We start from the raw sequence: 20,226 nt of genomic DNA, 5'->3' as shown, positions 1-20,226 counted from the left end.
GTCCCCATCACATGGGTGACAATTTTAAGCAGAATCCATAATAAAAAGACAGAAGTCAGACTGTGGTTTTACATGTGCACGTTTTATTTGGGTTCACTTGTCAGTGTACAGAGACACCCTGGCTTACATAGGCAGGGGACACCCCTAATTCACATGGCCTAGGGAAGTCCTGTAAGATCTTCACTAAGGTAAAGCTTTCCCCCATCATTGCAACAATAACAAACTGGGCCAAGTTTAAGGCTGAAGTACAAAAAAGAAAAACAATGTATAGAGTAGATAATTTACATAAACACTATAACAAGTCATGAAGGCCCATTGTGACGAGGGCAAAGTGGTAGACACTTCTGGAATGACTAAAAGAAGAAATGTACATTGAAGTCCTCTCGGGGGAAAGCACCTCTTGTAAGACAACTACCTCCCTTTCCAGTTTCCGCATCCTGAGTCAATGCGCCATACAGAGCAGAAGCCATGCTGATGTCATCTTATCCGAGAGGTTTAGGTTGGTCGTTCATTTAAATCTTGCTGCATGGCCAGGTGTGGTGGCAAGAGTCTGTTTAGAAGCACTTCCTGTGGACAATGGATGGGCCGGACTCATCATACTCCTGCTTGCTGATCCACATCTGCTGGAAGGTGGAGAGGGAAGCCAGGATGGAGCCACCAATCCAGACAGAGTATTTGCGCTCAGGGGGAGCAATGATCTGAAAGGAGAGAATAGAAGTTAGCACACATTAGCCAAAAAAGTGCAACTACATTGGGTAGCACTTGAACGTCTATGGGCATTCACCTTAATCTTCATGGTAGAAGGAGCAAGGGAAGTGATCTCCTTCTGCATACGATCAGCAATGCCAGGGTACATGGTAGTACCACCAGACAGCACTGTGTTGGCATACAGGTCCTTACGGATGTCCACGTCGCACTTCATGATGGAGTTGAAGGTAGTTTCATGGATACCACAAGATTCCATACCTACAAGGAATGGACAAATTAGTTGAATACATTTTAATGACCAGGAAATTTGCCAAGATCGAAGATCTCAAAACTACAGAAAACTCACCCAGGAAGGAAGGCTGGAAGAGAGCCTCGGGGCAACGGAAACGTTCATTGCCGATGGTGATGACCTGTCCGTCAGGAAGTTCGTAGCTCTTCTCCAGGGATGAAGATGAGGCAGCAGTACCCATCTCCTGCTCGAAGTCCAGGGCGACGTAGCACAGCTTCTCCTTGATGTCACGGACAATTTCTCTCTCAGCCGTTGTGGTGAAGCTGTAGCCACGCTCGGTCAGGATCTTCATCAGGTAGTCTGTCAGGTCACGACCAGCCAGATCCAGACGCAGAATGGCGTGGGGAAGAGCATAACCCTCATAGATGGGCACGGTGTGGGTAACACCATCACCAGAGTCCATCACGATACCGGTAGTACGACCAGAAGCGTACAGAGAGAGCACAGCCTGAATGGCCACATACATGGCAGGGGTGTTGAAGGTCTCAAACATGATCTGCAAGAACAAGAGTTTTATCAGTTAGTAAAACCACCTTTTAAAAAAGCAACAAAGAGCAAAGTTGAGCAGGCAAAACACCCTCACACCATGCTGAAAACTCAGAACTAGTTAAAAAGAGAGTTGCCATGCAGAAAATAAAGTGAAGGATGAACCTTTTAAACCTCCTAATAGGAGATCATGGCAGAGAAACAGAGCCTGAGAGGAAATGGACAGGAAGGAAATGAACCAAAGGAAAAGCAACAGAACAGTCCGACCATTAAATGCGACGGAAACACGAAACAAAGTCACACCTGTGTCATCTTCTCCCTGTTGGCTTTGGGATTGAGGGGGGCCTCTGTCAGCAGGACAGGGTGCTCCTCAGGGGCAACACGCAGCTCATTGTAGAAAGTGTGATGCCAGATCTTCTCCATGTCGTCCCAGTTGGTCACGATACCATGCTCAATTGGGTATTTGAGGGTCAGGATACCCCTCTTGCTCTGAGCCTCATCTCCCACATAGGAGTCTTTCTGTCCCATACCAACCATCACTCCCTGGAAAGAATTGACAAAATTAAGACACCTTTTCATTTACTAATAAAACGACAAATATGGAGAAGTAAACAAATGCTACTCAATCTGCAAATTCAAATCAAGTCCCGACACTAACCGGTGTGCTTTACCTTTACGTAGTTACATAATACACCACTGACCATGCAAACATGGAATTGCTGTAGCTTTCAAGGTAAAATACCATTTAAACCATCATTTTGCCACGATTTAAATACAAAGCTTCTTAACAATAACAACAAGAACCATACCTGATGCCTGGGCCTGCCAACAATGGAGGGGAACACGGCACGAGGGGCATCATCTCCAGCAAAACCGGCTTTGCACATACCGGAGCCGTTGTCAACGACCAGGGCAGCGATTTCCTCATCCATGGCTGTAAAGCAAATAAAAGAAAGTTAAATTGATGGCGATCTCTCCTGTTGGAAGCAAAACTACTTCTGCGGATGCTCCAGATGACCAGCAGGTGGCGCAAAGGCGCAGGGTTGAAAGCGAGCGATTTGAGACAAAGGAAGTGGTCAGGGAGACTCGCTATTGCCTTATATGGCAATAAGTTTCAGCAGCTCAATGCCGCCGATTGAGCGCGTGGATTCTAAGCAACAGACACGACCACTCCCAGTTTCAAAGGCCGAGATAAGCGCTTTACAAAACCGCGTCCAAATGAGGCCCGATAATCGCAGAAATAAGCCCTTGATTTGCATTAGCGCAATAGGAAACCCTGAATACACGAAGTTAAAGAGCCGCGATCCATTCAACGACTATTCAAGTGACCAGCCGCCTAGGTTTCAACTGCCGCAGTAAAAAAAGACTCAACAGAAAGAGCTCAATACACAACGAAGGGTCGATTTAGCGTCTTAAACACTAAAATAAGATCTAAATGCCGGTATAGTAGCCACACCCACCATTCACACTGACAGCAGAGTCGAGAACGTTAACTGCACAACTGAATTAAACGAGTCAAAATTAATAACGTCAAACTAGCTGTTGGACAAAACCCCCTTTAGTTTCAGTCTGTAGGCTAGACAATGCAATTCAATAAGAGCATTTAGAAAAAAGGACACTGAAAACAATACAACGCATAATAAATGAAACTAAATCAACACCACCCATAATTAAGCTTAAGTTTCCTCAATCGTTACATTTTCAAAAACGTAGTAATTTAAAATCAACTTAATCCGTTGCTGCTAATATAAATAAACCACAGCGCGGTGATCCTATTAAAACAATGTAATTAATAAAGCCTTTCTCACCTGTGAATTAGTAGGTTATTGTGAACAAGGGAAAGAAAGCTCTTCTCAGCGTGCACTGAAAACTCACAATGCCGCGCTTGAGGCGGGTCACAGCTTTATACCCGGTGCGGCAGCCGGCTCCATCCATATAAGGTAAACTTTCGGCATCGCGCGATCTGATTGGCCACGTGTCGTCCACTTGGCGAGTTTGAAGCTTATTGCTTGAAATTCAAGTTTCGACTCGAGTCTCGAGATGAAATAATGTACCGCAATGCTAATGCTACATATAGAGTTTATCTATAACGACTATTTATAATACTATATAATCCTCGTGTTTAAATAGCTGAATGCAGGGATATTTAAATATTTGGGAATGGGGCGTAGTTACGTAATCGTTCTTTAAGCTTTTGAGTGCGGAATGCTCGAATGCTAAATTTGTTAATAAAATGTAACTAATGGACATCTAACAAAACTGCCTGTTATGACTGGATGACATGGCATTCTTAATCGGGTTACTGCAATGGCAGGACGTGATAAACACGTATATGAAAACATGTTGCCTTTTAAACAACATTGTGGAAACTGGTACAGATATGGACCGAAACCTTCTTATCGTCGATCTTAAGTGATACCTTACGTAGCGACATTCTCAAGAACGACGTAGTGATACGAAGGTTTCGGGAAACCCAGCCATGGACTCTTTAATACATTTACTGATATCGTTCATTTGACCTGCTTGTTGTGAAATTTCAAGTACACAATACTGGCAGAACAGTGACGCAACCAATATTAGAACTCGACCACCAGTCAATAGTTATTTGACATGCTACATTACAAAGTAAGAGCCACCGGATAAAAGCACACTTAGTTATGCGTTCACGACTCGTTTTTACTGCCGTTTTAGGTTAGATGAGTTATGGGGGCGTGGCCCCTTTGAAGTACAGAAAATGTCTCGGGATATTCCGATGTGACAGCTTACTGTACGTTATTATTAAAACGTTTCTAATTGTTGATATTGCACGATTCGTGTATAATTGCGTGTCACTTTCGTACACAATCCTTTGGGCCCGTAATCATCTTGCAATACATGTACACATTCTGTACGCGGAAGCTTGTCTCAGTGCAGGGAAGAATGAAACACCAATTCTTGTCAGGTTGACGTCAATCCTATGCGTCGTCGTACATAACAGTGCCGGTGCCAATTTTATTTCGGGCATACATTTGATGATCGGTTGATTTCAAACAATGGGTGTTACAAAAAAAGCACGACGATCGCTTTCGCTGTGTAAGGTTTGTAGCACTTCCGGTGAACCCGGCTTTTGCGTAATACGTCATAACCGATTACGTTCCACACATCCGCTTCACTGCCGCATACAGTTGTTGCCAAAATTGATGCCTGGGGCATATTTGTACAGCGTGTGCTTTAAATAGCCCCTTAGGTTAGACTTATCCTTTAAAATGTGTGGAGCATTGGTACAAAGTGAAGAAAGCCAAGAATGTTTATTGGACTCAATTATTTGGCGAAATAAAACTACAGTATATCAGGGAATATGGATTTTATTTCAATATTTAAAAGTGCAAAAAACCCAGAAAGCTTGAGGGATATTATACATTACAATTTCTATCTGTTATTACTATTTGTCGATCCTCTTGTGTAGAAATATTTTGTATCCATTCTCATAAGGCTTGAAAAAGTAAGCAATGCGTTGTCTTTAAATTCTTCTCAAAGCCGAGCGTCAGTCACACTCCAAGCACAGCTATGGGACACGAATGCAATGTTTTCAACACATCTTTATTAACCTATTTAAGCAAAATGTTAGGTAAAGACGTTAATTTTCACATTTGGCCATGACTGTGTGCACTGTACTTTAGATAAATACATTATACTTTGCATTTACTTTAAAGTAGCCTATAACATTGTTACATATTGCATGGTAGTCTTGAATGATTTTATGATTACAAAATATTGTGGCTAAAATAAACTCTTACATAATGAGGAATATTCTAAAACACTATTTTAAGAATTACTGTGTTAAACTGGAACTATGGTTACCATGGGTATAATCCTGTCTGTGTGGTGCCTGAGTGCTAAAAACGGTGCTAATCCCGGTGATCTATGTGTGTTGGCTTTAGCGTGTGTCCTAGACATGTAGAAACGTGTTTAGACCACTCTGCATTTCTTGTCTTTCTTATCAATGCAGCACTAAAACCAAAATGTTAAATAGCTATTCAGGAACGTATCCAATGTGCAAATTAGATTCTTAAAGTATTAATTGTCAACTGTACAGTAATCCTAAAGTTGTGATAATATAATTTGTGTTTATAGTCCTCCTAACTGCAATGACGTCCAATACATTGGGGTGGGATCTACCCGAACACACATTGACACAGACGAACATGTGCCTATAGACAGCAATAACATTACATTTTGACTGTTTATGTACAGAGCCCACGTGACTCTTCCATGCATTTCAACAGTTTAACTCCATATTCCTGAAGTTCAACATTATGTTAGTCATACCCGTTAATGAGTCACAGTTACACCTCATTGCCACATAATATATCAAATCAATGATCTCCACTACCCATTCCTATGAACATCATAAGTAAAGAATCTATATTCTTTCCAGGGTGTGTGTGTGAGTCTCATGTGTGGGTGAAGAGTTGGGGTGTGTTAATATGTCGTGCATTTACAATGTTTATGATGGTGTTTTATCAGTTTTGGTTTCCATCGTGTTTCTGTCATCAGCAGATTACCGAAGACCTTATAAGGTTGTTTCAAACAAAAAGAGGAAGAGGAAAAGCAACGCAGGACAAGTCTTACAACTGCAGCACAATGTGAGAAATCTGAGAGGAAGTCACACTATAGTGTGTTGCCTATGTATAGTGTGTTTTAGAAGAATGAAGCTTTATTCAGGTCATTTTGAAGCAAGCGTTATTCAACGTGTAAACCGAGTGGTACATTTATATAAAGTTGTATGAGTGTTTAAATGTACTAATAAGATTGAGCAGCATTTTTATTTTAACAGATAAGACACATAAACGTTTGTTTTCTCTATATAGCCTTATATATGGAAGAAAACATACAGTAGCTCAAACTGTCATGCCACCCAATTTTATTATTTAATTAGATAACCTATGTGTTGTATCTTGTTTACAGAAACAGGCCGTTCAGGGGCTGTGCCCCTTTAAGAGATTTCCATCCAATCTCCTTATAAGGTAATCTTTGGGTGAGTCACATGGTACTTTGGAACGCCAAGGCTGTGTCACGTGACCCTTATAGCGGAAATGAGTGAGTGAGTGAGTGTTTGAGTGACATCCCTCTTTCTTAACATTGCATATTGTGGCTTTGTTTTTCTTTTGCCTTTTTAAACCCAACATTTGCCCCTAACTGCAGGCCACAACATACCAGTGAATAGAAACACTGTACAACTACTATACATATAGGCACGCCTTCCATATACTATAGAATATCCTTCTATAGTTGCTGGTGTTGTTATATATCTCCACCTATCAGACAGAGGACCCTATATGGAAACAGTGACAGGTAACATAGACACTCATACGCAAAACTCTGATAGGATGGACTGATGGATGCACCTCACCCTAGGCAACAGCAACAGGTAGACTCCTAATATGGAAATGTATCCAAATTCGCCAGGGTTTGACTGGGGTTATTCAGCTTGACTTGTTTTGTAAGGGAATGTAATGTAAGTTATGATGGATGTACATCATAACTTTTGGTGTTTTTTTAAAGCAGGGTGGAATCAAACTTTATGTTCCCTATTAGGCTACGATGTAACTAAAAACTATCATGAAGTAACAAAGCAACACAATGCACTCATTGCGAACCAGGTGAGCGGTTTTACACACTAAATAAGGAAAAGCAGGTAGTCCCCGGCTGGCTGTCATTTCAGGAATGTATATGAGTTAGAACGCGCACAAAAATCTGCCTTTTTTAACCTCATCCTACACACATAGTCTTAAAAAACATCATCTATTGTGACCTAAACAATGCATGAAATAAATAAAAAAATTCTTTGATCATGTTGTGTGTATAACTCAGTCTTTTGTAAAACCTTTGAAAATTAGTGTTTGAAAGATAATTCTTTCAAAAACGAAAAATGCGTTCATCATCTATTCCCCCTCATGTCACATTCTTTTATCCCGCAGAACACAAAGGAGGATATTTTGAAGAACAAACAACATTGGCCTCCATTGACTTATATTGTATGGATATAAAAGCACATATCTTCAAAATATCTTCTTTTGTGTTCCACAGAAGAAAATCATATCAACTTTCGAATAACATGAGGGGAAATAAATGATGACGTGTGTGTGTATATATATATATATATTTATACATTTAAAGAAAGGTATTACTTGTAGGTTGTTTTAACTTCTACAATATCATCAGCAGAGAGAGCTGTTGAGTCTGTGAGTTATTTTATTTAAGATTTATGCAAAGAAAATGTGACCTTCATGACACACAGATGGATTCCCGGGATCTAAAAATGCTTCATCCTTTGGGGATATCCGATTTATCATTTGCATAAAACCCCCGACGGACTGCAGGATGAAATAGTCCAGCCATATTTTTGACTTTGATTCTTTGCAACATGCTGTTTGGTTTTGGTGCTACGTTTTTGAAAATGAACATTTCTGCACCTTGCTTAAAGGTATAGTTCACCTAAAGATTCTCTCATTAATTTATTCACCCTCATGTCTTTCCAAACCTGTCTTTGTTGCAGAACACAAAGGAGGATATTTTGAAGAACACTGGTAACCAAACAACATCGTCCTCTATTGACACCATTATTTCTATAAATTACTGCAAATTGTTAAAATATCTGACTTGCAGCATTTCAGTAAATGATCTCATTGGTTTGCTTTTCGGATGAAGCTCATTAGTTTGACAACTTTGTACATCACTTACGTCTCATTAGACGTTGGTTAAAGGCGTATAGTTCATTCAAAGCTTATTTTGAATGGATAGAATCTGGATGCAAATCTAAAATGAATTGCTTTGGGCTAAGTGTTTGGATCATTAAGACACTATGGAGCTTGTTTCGTTCATATTATCCATATCTGAAGGCAACCTAACAGTTTTTAGACGACTAAGGCTGTCTTTTCGGGAAACGCATCACTTTAGTGTTAATATGGTCATGTGCAATGCTTTGCCTTAATCCAAATTGATCTTCGACACAATTCAACAAGATTGTAATTTGTTTCCCCTGTGCAAAGGAAGGACCCTGCAAATTACATTCTTTAACTCTAAAATGCAGAATGAAAATTGATCAAATCATTGCAAACAGTTAATTTTTCTTAAGTGGCATTTTTGCATGTTGAGTTGAGGCACGAAATTTAAAAGGAAAATTGTCATGAATCCAATAAATGCACCGATTCGATGCCTCTTGAAGTTTTCGAGTGTTAAAATGTGCAGACAACACCAATGAAGAAATTCATTTCTGGACTCATTCAGTATCCTGCCCTTTAGAAGAGGAAAGCTGTTGTTTGCCCTGAAAATAACCTTTGCAAGTTCCTGTTTCCTCCATCCTCTCCTAATTCGGCTGAACAGTGAACATGTTTGGGTGTACATATGATACTTATTTTTCATTGTTATAAATACCTTGAGTTCCTGTATCGTGTTTTCTCAGGCAGGTGCTGATTCGTCACATACTTTACATGCAAAGCAAAAGCTGTTAAACAAGATATTCGATAATAATCTCTGTCCGATGTTTCTGCTCCTTAAGCAGTATATTTGTAATAGTTGTAGTGTAAAATATAGGCATTTGTATGACAATAATTCTTAAAATATGTTCCTCTTAAAATAGATGACTCTGTTTTTTTACATTACAAAGATCAAGTTTTTCAATGTGTTATGTTATTATTGTGTTAGGTGGCTGTATTTTCTTGGTTGATATTACGAAATCAAAACAACCCAACCTGCAATTTGATTGGAAATAATAAAAACAAGATTTTTAACATTTTGTTTTGTTTTTGGAATTTTTGGATGATCCATGGATGTGTCATGTAGCCTCAAGTATTTATTGCTCTTGATACAAAGATCAACCCGCCATGTTTTCATTTTATTCAAATAAATAATTGAATAAGACTCAATTACCACTTCTGTTTTTACAACTTTGTTGACAATAAAGTAAGAAATTATATTTATAAATTGTATTTATATAAACATTTTATACACAACAATCTAAATAAAAGGGTAGATGACAGAAGGGGTTTTCTTCCCATAGCAACAGAGTAGATGCTGACGTGAGTAACGGTGCTTGTCTGCAGTTCATTTTACTGAGTAAAATCATTTGTGGAATAAAATAAATAAATGAAATAAAGATACGATAAACTTGACATTTATAGGCATGCTTGTCGCAGTCTGAAATGAGACGCGCACTGTCTCTCTCTCACTCTGCAGAATCTCTCTGTCTCTCAGCATCCTCTCTTACGCGCCATCCTGTATCATTGTCACACCCACTCCGAACCGCTAGTTACAGATTTTCACCGAACCGTAACGCCCAAACAGCATGGCCATGTCTTCTGAAGGTTTAGGCGAGATGTTGGTCATTCGTTTCGGCCTCATAAATGCCGACAACAAATATCTCACAGCGGAGACATTCGGCTTTAAAATCAATGCGTCTGCGACCTCCATGAAGAAAAAGCAGGTGTGGACCCTCGCACAGTCCGGGGATCACGGAGACTCCAGCGCCGTGTTCATCAAAAGCCACCTGGGTCGATACCTCGCCACCGACAAGGATGGCAACGTGACCGCGGACAGCGAGAAACCCGGCCCGGATTGTCGCTTTCTCGTCATCGCTCACGACGACGGCCGGTGGTCAATGCAATCCGAGCCCCACTCGCGGTACCTGGGTGGAACCGAGGACCGGATCTCGTGCTTTGCGCAGAGCATCTCCCACACGGAGAAGTGGAACGTGCACCTGGCGGTCCACCCGCAGGTAAACATATACAGCATCGCGCGGAAGCGGTACGCGCACCTGTCCGAGCGCAACGAGCTCTCCGTGGACCGGGACGTGCCGTGGGGCGTGGATTCTCTCCTCACGCTCGTGTACCTGGATCACCGGTATCATCTGCAGACCGCTGACAACCGCTTTCTCACGTGCAGCGGCGCGCTGGTGGTCAAGCCGGACACCAGCACCGGGTTCACGCTGGAGTTTCGGGCGGGTAAGGTCGCTTTCCACGATGCCACGGGAAAATACATCGCGCCTACGGGACCCACGGGGACCATGAAGTCCGGCAGGGGCGCGCGTGTCGGCAAAGACGAGCTTTTTGTCCTCGAGCAAAGTCACGGGCAGGTGGTGCTCACGGCCAGCAACGAGAGAAACATTTCCACGCGCCAGGGTATGAATGGATTTAATTATTATTAGGAAAATATTTATTATTCATTGCCAAATATTAGCAGAGTATTTATTTGAATATATAAATATAGACACATTTCCTAAATTATATAAACATGCTCTTTGAATAGAAGAGTCTTGCTAAGAGATTTCGACATGATCAAATTTTTTCAAATCTATCTATAGAGATAATTTTTACAAAGGTTATATTTTATTTATGACTGCAAAAGTTCATTTTCTCAATTTGTGCTTCCCAGTTTTTCCAAAAAGTCTAAATTGATAAACTTCACAGTTATAGACTTGAATGTTTTAGGGGTTGATTTATCAGCCAATCAGGATGAGGAGTCAGACCAGGAGGTGTTTCAGATGGAGATGGATAGCCAGACAAAGGGATGTGCCTTTCGCTCCTGCAGTGGAAAGTATTGGAGCCTAAGCCCTAGTGGAGCTATCCAGTGTACTGCCGCTTCCAAGTAAGGTTAACAAAAACGAAGAGGTCACCTCAAAATTGCTATGATATTTTGATCATATATGTAAGACTACACATTACCCAATCATGTTCAAACTAGGTAAATTCATTTCTATAGTTGTTTAAATACACTGCACATGTAGTGCATACAATTAAATAGATTACTGAATTATCCCAATTTTCATTTTGGGTGAAACATTTTAAAGTCCAGATGAAACAGAACTAAGACAAGGGCATAGAAATGGAACAGCCGGAGCGTATCTGAAGGACTTATACTAACAAAAGTCATTTGTAGGTTAGTTCAAACGGTTTATTTTGCAAAAGGCATTTCTGGTTCCTTGCAAAAACATGTTTTATCTTGATGCCATTATGTGAATCTTTTTTGACCGATTCAATTCAACAGAGTGAACACACTTTATTAAACTGTTCCTTTAACCAGGTCACCCAGCTGTTTCTTTGACCTTGAGTGGAAGGGGTCAAAGGTTGCACTGAAGGCAAGTAATGGGAAATACCTTGCAGCCAAGAAAAACGGACAGCTGGCAGCCACCGTGGACACCGCAGGTACGTGTTTTTACCAGCTTCATGTTCTTCCAAACCCATATACATTTATTTTACTTTATGAAGCACTTAGCAAAATATCCTGGCTGTAAGTTTTCTATACAATTAATTAAACTAAAGCATTCCTCTTGCTAAATTTACATATGGACTACATTATTCCTTTATGATTGGTAATATCTGTAATTTTATCATCTTTTATAGGTGAGCAGGAGGAGTTTGTGTTGAAGCTCATCAACAGACCATTGATCGTCCTGCGCGGGGAACACGGCTTTATAGGCTGTCGCAAACAAGGAACCGGGACCCTAGATTCCAACCGCTCATCCTATGACGTCTTCCAATTAGAGTACAACAACAATGCTTACAGCCTCAGAGGTCGGTGAGACAAATAATCTATTTTTTTAATGACTTTAATGACAAGCATATTTAAAATGTATAATTTCTCTTCTCAGACTCGGTGGGGAAGTATTGGACGGTGGAGGCAGACGGTTCTGTGGTTAGCAGTAGTAACACGCCCGTCTTCTTTCACTTTGTGTTCTGTGATTATAATAAAGTGGCCATTAAGACGAAGGATGGCAAGTATCTTAAAGGAGATCACGCTGGGGTGCTGAAAGCCAACGCTCAGGACATTGCGAACGCAACACTGTGGGAATACTGAGTTGGCATCCGTTCTAAATCGGCACACAAAACAAATGACGTGTGTTCTTTAAACTATCTTTAAATGTAAGCATAAAGCATTCTCTACAGCGCGAGCACAAGATAATAACATGCATTACATGCAAAGCACACAACATACTATATAGTCTCAATCTAATGGTTAAAAAACACAAAGGTGGATGATGGAGTCGTTGTTTCGCATAATGAAGTACAAATGCACAAAAAACTTAAAAGAAGCACAAATTTACACATTGCTGTTTTAAAACTGGATTATTGTGGGAAAAACGTGACCATCTGAGTCTCAGTTGTCTCAATATGACAACATATAATGATATGTTAAAGAAGTGAAATACTGTCATCATGCAACATCACAAAGGCAAAGCAAGAACACAGATGCTTCTGTGATATTCTTTTTCGCATTTTATTAGATGTCACTAGAAAATTTAAATGTAGTATTACATAATGTTCAATCATTTGCTTATGCAAAATGGGCATACTGACGTATCTGTCATAGATAGGGACATAGAGTTTGTTCCAAAAACAGTTTTAGAGTGCTAATGTAATGAGGCCAGGTTTTAAATAGCAGCTCTGCGGCTCAGATGATGGAGAAACGTATCATTGTTCATATGAGAAAGGATCTGCTTTCCAAAGGAATAAAACTCTCATATACATGCACACAAAGCAAATCATGAACATGATTGTCGTAATGTGTTTGTGGCCATTTTTGGTTGTAAAGGGAAAGTACAGAAGACAACCCTTATATGAACAGCAGTGTTGTGATGTAACTCTAGCTTAATATTGATATGTTTATTTGCACTTTTCAGCCAAAGCTTTTCTATGTGAATGTTTTGAAGAAGAACGACAAAGTATTGTTTGTGCCTTTCTCAATGGGATACGATCTGCTAAGGTGTGAAAATGCATTTTTTTATTTGTTTCCGATTATGTGATATTTGCAACTGGACATCATAAGAAAACGAATGAATAAAAAGTAACAAAAAGTAACAAAAAGCAGAAGTGCGTTGTCTTTTAGTTCTTATAGTTTTGTTACAGATCAGTTCTGACGCCTAGTGGTTAAACACGCACACTTGACATACACTCATGTACAGTGCATCATAATCCACTTATGTTAAAGAACGCCAGATTTGTTTTATTTTCATAATACATATATATATATATATATATATGTGTGTGTGTGTGTGTGTGTGTGTGTGTGTGTGTGTGTGTGTGTGTGTGTGTGTGTGTGTGTGTAAAAGAGAAAACTATGTCAAATTTACCATAAGAAACAACCCTGCGCTTTGTAAAACTATGTTTTTTATGTAGTATTTATGTAACTAATAGTATTTTATGCAGTGGTAATATAATGCAAAGTATAGTTTTATGAACTTACACATAAAAAAACATTGAAGGATTTACAATGCCGATGACCGCTGAAAGCGTCATCACAGGCTTGTGAAAAAGGTCCACACTCATACTGTCATGTAATTCTCATAATTTATCTTTATTTATTTTGATCTGTTTAAGTTCTGTTGTTGACTGTTATTATCTGTATATTGTTTTAAGCAATAATAAAAAATAAGAAGGTCCATACATTTGCAGTTAAAAACACAAGCCACGTCCACTCTTTCTCATCTAAAAGTTCACAGGGACTTTTCATTTTCAAAAAGTATAATGACCATAGCAGTGAAAGTTTAGGGTTAAATGAACACATAACAATTTACATTGACAACTGTGTAATACATATAACCTACCATTAAAATAAAGTTAATGCACGAAACAACACCCAGTACAGATAATGTGAATGTTCGCTTGTTTGTTTGTGTGTCTGTTACTTCCAGCGGTTGATTCTGCGTAGCTGGATGTATGCCAGTGTCATACACAGCAGTATTATGCCCAGCAGAGCCACCTGATTCTGCCAGAAGCCCCACACGCTGTAATCGATTCCCTGAGATTGTAGATACATCTCTCCTGTCAGTCTGATGGTTAGATTATTGATTGTTACAATTCATTTCTAGTACAAATCGTCCATGCAGTTAATAGCAAAAGTTGTTCGTTTTGGACTGAGTATGGCATCTTTTCCCCTAGGACAGTAACTTAAAGTAAAAAAATAAGTATTGTGACAACTACATAAATCCTGTAGGTGCCTATCCTGATCTTTCTACAATAAGGTCGTAACATCTCTGCATGCGAGAGGTCATCATCCCTGAGTTCCGACCTTTGCCTTCACTGTGAACTTTCAATGAACTGTCACTCAACTTTTATAATCTTACCTCCATCAGAGTTTCTGTTAATATGTGTTGAGGGCATTTGTTATAGTAACTTTGTGACTCTGGTGTTGGTTACAAAACTCATTTGTGATTTTTAAATAGCATTTTAGATCATGCAATAGTTTACGATTGTATAATCAACTTACGTAGCATTGCCGCTGTAGAAGACTTGTCCTTTCATTTCATTTATAGTCACAGCCTACAAAAGAGCAACACAGAATCATAATCGGCACTGCTGATATGAACTCCATCTATATCTTGATTGAGAAAGCACATAATAAAACGGGAAATGTCCTATTTATTGTCTTTTGTAACTGGATTTCTCATTGCGCCTCAATTTTATTTTGCTCGTTCTTACATCTAGTCCGTATTTGAAGATACTGGCCCACTTGAGCCAGGACAACCAGCTGAGCATGGAGTTGAGGTTCACGAGGAAACCGCCGAAAACCTGCAATGTAGAATGAGAGAGTCACGGGGATGGAGAAAATGCAGAAGATATTTTTTTTACATCTTTGGATGTCTTGAATCTTACCATCATCAAGATAAAAGGAAGGGCGATAAGAACATTGGCGATGGAGAACGAGCTCACGCTGGCACTGACCAGAAAAGCCAGACTGACTCCTGCCAGACTAACCATAGACAATGTCAATGAGAAGCAGAGGAAAGCAGTGAACGCCGGCTTTAACCCTGTTTACACACACATATACATACATCTACTTTACTTTACTGTAGATGAGGTTTCTTATGACAATATACGAACACACATTCCATGAAAATCAATTATGTACACACTGCTTATAGTAATATGAATAGAAATGTCAAACTAATGAAACTTCAGTAAGGTTTCATCAATGTACATGGTATTGAAAATATTTTAATGATACTGTGTATTAAAATATCTTGTATTTTTTATAATGATATCTTTCTTATGGTAACTACTGCCTTAACTAATGTAAAGCAAAATGCTTAATTTATTATTTGAAAAATAAAATGAAATAAAATGTGTCTTGATCGTTCAAATAATGCAAACAAACTTTCTTGATTAAGAAAAATGTCAGAAAGAATTGTTACAGATTAAACGGATAGATTTTGTTGATACTCACACATACTATATAAATATGTTTGAAAAATGTTTAATCTAAGATGTGTGCTCACCCATCATATAGTATGCAATGGAAGCTAAGACAAGAACGGGTATGATGCGATTTGGTAACAAATCCACAAACACCTTGGACAGGAAATACACAGATGTACGGTAATATCCTCCAGAGTTCTCGTGTCTATAGCAAACAAAACATGACATTCAATCATACATACAGAACATTGATCCTTTATTTGGAAGAAATACACAATAAACTGAAATAATTGCTTATATCTCAGATGTCATAAATGATATTCATCTTAATTGATAATACCCAGGCTCACATAAAGATCGCTCTTTCATTGATGAAGAGCTCCACTGCTGATAGGTTGCCAAACACCATATTGATTATGAGGAAAAAGAAGGCTCCAATCCTACACACACACACACACACACACACAGTAATAAAACACTCATGAACATTCACAACAATACAAATGCAACCGAGAAACATGCTCACTTATTATTTAAACACTCACACAATCTTGACTACCTTTAAAGTGATGGATGGATGTGACCGTACCTGTTCTGTAGGGCTTCAGGTAGAGTTTTGGGCATCTGGTAGTAGATGAGGCCGATCAGCAGAGCAAAGACAATGTTAATACCCACCTGAGCATACGAGGTCTGGGGATTCCTAATCATATTCAGCGCGGTCCTCCATCCCACCACCTTCATCTTAACACAAACGCACACATCTCATTACATGCAAATGTTCACATAATCCCCCAAAATATGCAGACATCCACACACGCATAAAAGAGACATGATACCATTCAATAAACATGGTTTATGGCTCACTGTTGTATAATATCTGTAATTCACCCATAACTGCCCTGATAACAGCTATGGGACAAAGTTGAAGAGCGTGTCAAGTGAACATAATGGTTAAACCATTTACTAGCACACACATACATAACAACACGTGCTGCAAAAACTTCTGCTTATGACACACACCTGGTAGAAGAAGGATGTGACGTAGGATGATGCTTTTCTGTTGGTTTCCAATGAGGGACCCAAAGGGCCAGTGGTGGATTTCAATTCCTCAGCAATAGATTTACAGAACTGAGACTCTTTGTAAAATTCAGCTAAAGACTTCTCTGAGAAAGAAGGAGATCGAGATCACAACTGTCACATCATTTGTAGTATACAAACCTCAGATTAAAGATGCAGAATGTATACATTGCGTTTACCTGTTGGCATGGAACAAGATGTTTCCCCGTTTATTATGTCCAAAAAGAAATCTGCAGGATTGTTGAAAGCTTCACATGTATAACCTATCAAATGAAACCACTTTTTTTAACACTGTGCTGTTGTGATTTCATTTTTACGTAACCAACACAAATCCCATGAAATGTGCATTTTACCCAGACTCTGGAAGTAGCCCATGGCTTTGCCAGCAGGGCCAGTGTAAACCATCTCGCCTTTATGAAGGAGCGTCAGATGATCAAAAAGCCTAAAAATGGAGTAACGTGGCTGGTGGATGGAGAAAATAATAGTTCTACCACCCCGTGACAATCTGCAAGACCATAAAATGAGATCACAATAAATGTCACGCTTTTCAGTGTATGTAAAAGTTTTGCATGCTTTACATGTAAAAGTGCTGTGTGCATTTTTTTGGCGGATCTATGGACACAAATGCAATATAACATACATAACTATGTCTTCAGAGGTGCGTAAAGACCTTGCATAATGAAGCGTTATGTTTTTATGACCTACACACGGTTCCCTTACATGGAATTCGCCATTTGGTTTCTATAGTAGCCCTAAACGGACAAACTAAACGGAAAAAAATATTTCCAAACAGGAAATAAATACGTTACCTGTGTTGAGCAAGTTACTCTAAAAAAAGGAATGAATTACTAGTTACTTATTAAGTATTCAATATTGTAATTAGATAAATGTACAAATTATTCTCTCCAAAAAGTATTCAACCTTGATTAGTTAAGCGAATCAAGTATAGACATGAAACGGCTATTTTAATTCATACAAATAAATGATCTAAAACTACATAAAGTAGTATTATTGTCTATTAAGTGCTGTGTCAGCCCCGTATGCTTCGAAAGGGAGGGGTGAGGGGTGGACCGTTGGTTGCAATTAGCAACCTCACCACTAGATGCCACTAAAATACACGGGACCTTGTACCTGTGCAAGAGAGAAATGATGCTGTTGGCCGTATTGGAGTCGAGGCCTGTGGTTGGCTCATCCAGGAACAGAAGAGTAGGAGATGTAATAAGCTCCATGCCTATGCTACAACGCTTTCTTTCTCCTCCCGATACCCCCCTTATAAACTCTGTACCAATCTGGAGGAAGGAGGAGAGAAAGTGAGGAGATTTATCAAACATGTAATTTCATTTGTAACAAACATTTCTTCAAGTCTTCTAAATAACTAAATGTATATGTAGATAATGTGTATTTAAGTCATTTTCTAATAATTGCATTTGTAAGGTTTTTTTTACATAAATTAATTCTGTATGCAAAACAAATGAATTGACCAAAAAGAAACACACATTTGTGACCAACCTTGGTGTTTGCGCAGTCCTCCAGTCCAAGCTCTCGGATGATGCTCTCCACTTTTTCTTTCTTATCAGCAGTAGAATACTGTTGCCTCGGCAACCGCAAATTTCCAGAGAATAAGAGATTCTCTCGTACAGTAAGCGTGCCCATCAGGACATCATCCTACAAAGGAATGACAGACAACATTTTTAAGACGGATATATCAAATGTTAAAAATTAAACCAAGCGATTGAATGTGACACCCAGCAAATGCTTCGTTTTGCGCAAAAGATTAAGGAATGAATCAGACAAAGACAGAATCCCGTGTTTCCAGTTGAAAACTTGTATATTAGATTAAGATGCACATAACGTAAATGTAAAATTTGATACTTCAGAAAAGCAGCATGTTTGTTTTTACCTTAGTGGAACAATTACTAAAAAACTCAGCACAAACCCACCTGTACAACATAGGCAGACATGAGCCTGAGTTCAGAGGTCACGACCTTGTTGTCCACCAGAACTTCACCTGAACGCAATCCACGTGGATCTTTTCTTCCAGCGATAACGTCCAACAGCCTTCACACGCAAGTCGAAATAGAAATCAACTTTGCTGAGTATGTTATGCATCGTAATAATTTTTGATGCGTGTCTTACGATGTTTTGCCACTTCCTGTCGCTCCCATGATTGCATTCAGTCCCGTTCTCATGATGCCACTGATATAAGCAGTAAGAAAACAATACTTCAGCATTATTCGTATAGTCAGTATCAAAAATTCTAAAATAATATTTAAATAAATTGTTAAAAAATAAATACATTTATGCATTAAATATGACTGAAACCATAAAAGTATGTTTGTGTGTGTGTGTGTGTGTGTTTAATAAATAATAAATATACTATTATTTATAATATTGGTGAATTTTTACAATGATTACAAGTTTTAATTTAGTGGTTGCTGGCTGCATACGGAGACCTTACCAATCCTGCAGAAGTAGCCTACAAATGTATGTACTTTTTATCTCTAAACATCTTTTTGTCATGTTTTCAATAACATTAGGTCCATGAAAAAAAATACAAAAAATAAAGCTAAAACCGTTTTACCATTCTTGTGCAAAAACTCTAAAATCAAATCCGAATCACCCAAAATGAGTTTTATTGGCAAGTAAGAAATGATTTGTCTCATGTTACTTTACCTGACATTTTTCAGGATATCTTTCTTCGGACCTTTCTTGCGGCAAAGTCCACGGTTTTCTTTAACACAGTAGTGAATGTTCTGGAATGTCAAAGTTGGACCGGGCACCTTCACATGCACCACGGTATCGTTACTCTCCCCAGGTGGGAACATTTTCATCTGAGATGCATCCATGGAGCTGGAAAGACTGAGGCAGAGGAACGTAAAGAAGAACTAAAAGAGTCCAGCTACCAAGTGTATTGATCTAAGTCTAAAGACGCCGCACCCTTTAAGTGCCTTTAACTATCCAAAGAGTTACATATCACTGTGTGAACTTTCAAAGTCCTTTGAGTATTTAACACGTGCGGGTGCTACGTAACACGTTGCTATATGTAACACTTGTGAACAACATATAAAATGGTTATTGGTCACACATAAAACATTTTGTGCACCGTATATTTTATGTAAAATTCTTGCAATCCCTCTCCGCTTATTAGATTTCTCTTTGTGAGACAAAATATGGTTTAGCAGACGCTTTTATCCAAAGGAACTTGTAGAGAGAAGAGAGAGGGTTAGTTTTATTTCTCATTTGTCTGTCAAGTATTCACAGAAGAGATGGATTTTAAGTCGTTTTTTGAAGGTTGTGAGCTCAATATATAAGAGCATTTCCATAAGAGCGTAAGAGTTTAGTATATTATATTTGAGGTTATTGTTAGGGTCTTTCTTGGTCATTCCAAAATAGCTTGCAGGAATATATCAACATTTCCTGGTAATATTTGGAAATCCCATTAGCAATCATATCGGTGTAACACTAAGAATAACTTAAATTGCGTCAACGTGGGAC

General features: G+C 38.9%; 3 protein-coding genes across 3 annotated transcripts; 1 reads left to right on the top strand and 2 right to left on the bottom strand.

Moving 5' to 3' along the window:
- Window positions 1-61: 61 nt before the first annotated feature.
- actb1 (actin, beta 1) lies at window positions 62-3,394 on the bottom strand. Its single transcript, XM_079463288.1, has 6 exons — window positions 3,292-3,394; window positions 2,293-2,417; window positions 1,787-2,026; window positions 1,055-1,493; window positions 785-966; window positions 62-698 (listed from the first exon to the last, which is right to left on the bottom strand). Exons 2-6 carry the CDS (start codon window positions 2,413-2,415, stop codon window positions 555-557), a joined length of 1,128 nt encoding a protein of 375 aa, XP_079319414.1. The 5' UTR covers window positions 2,416-2,417; window positions 3,292-3,394; the 3' UTR covers window positions 62-554.
- Window positions 3,395-9,808: 6,414 nt separating this feature from the next.
- fscn1b (fascin actin-bundling protein 1b) lies at window positions 9,809-13,295 on the top strand. Its single transcript, XM_079461940.1, has 5 exons — window positions 9,809-10,641; window positions 10,951-11,107; window positions 11,543-11,664; window positions 11,863-12,033; window positions 12,111-13,295. Exons 1-5 carry the CDS (start codon window positions 9,810-9,812, stop codon window positions 12,314-12,316), a joined length of 1,488 nt encoding a protein of 495 aa, XP_079318066.1. The 5' UTR covers window position 9,809; the 3' UTR covers window positions 12,317-13,295.
- Window positions 13,296-13,794: 499 nt separating this feature from the next.
- Window positions 13,795-19,713, bottom strand: abcg2b (ATP-binding cassette, sub-family G (WHITE), member 2b). Its single transcript, XM_079462360.1, has 15 exons — window positions 19,405-19,713; window positions 18,868-18,927; window positions 18,672-18,789; window positions 18,241-18,396; window positions 17,863-18,020; window positions 17,085-17,236; window positions 16,911-16,994; window positions 16,675-16,817; window positions 16,244-16,395; window positions 16,005-16,094; window positions 15,735-15,859; window positions 15,112-15,266; window positions 14,938-15,027; window positions 14,726-14,778; window positions 13,795-14,288 (listed from the first exon to the last, which is right to left on the bottom strand). The coding sequence occupies exons 1-15, from the start codon at window positions 19,575-19,577 to the stop codon at window positions 14,141-14,143; spliced, it is 1,857 nt and encodes a 618-aa protein (XP_079318486.1). The 5' UTR covers window positions 19,578-19,713; the 3' UTR covers window positions 13,795-14,140.
- Window positions 19,714-20,226: the final 513 nt, after the last annotated feature.

Source organism: Barbatula barbatula (genome assembly GCF_947034865.1).
Source record: "Barbatula barbatula genome assembly, chromosome: 8".
Lineage (NCBI taxonomy): Eukaryota > Metazoa > Chordata > Actinopteri > Cypriniformes > Nemacheilidae > Barbatula > Barbatula barbatula.
Note: the sequence above shows the minus strand (reverse complement) of the source record. Positions and strands in the feature narration are given on the sequence as shown.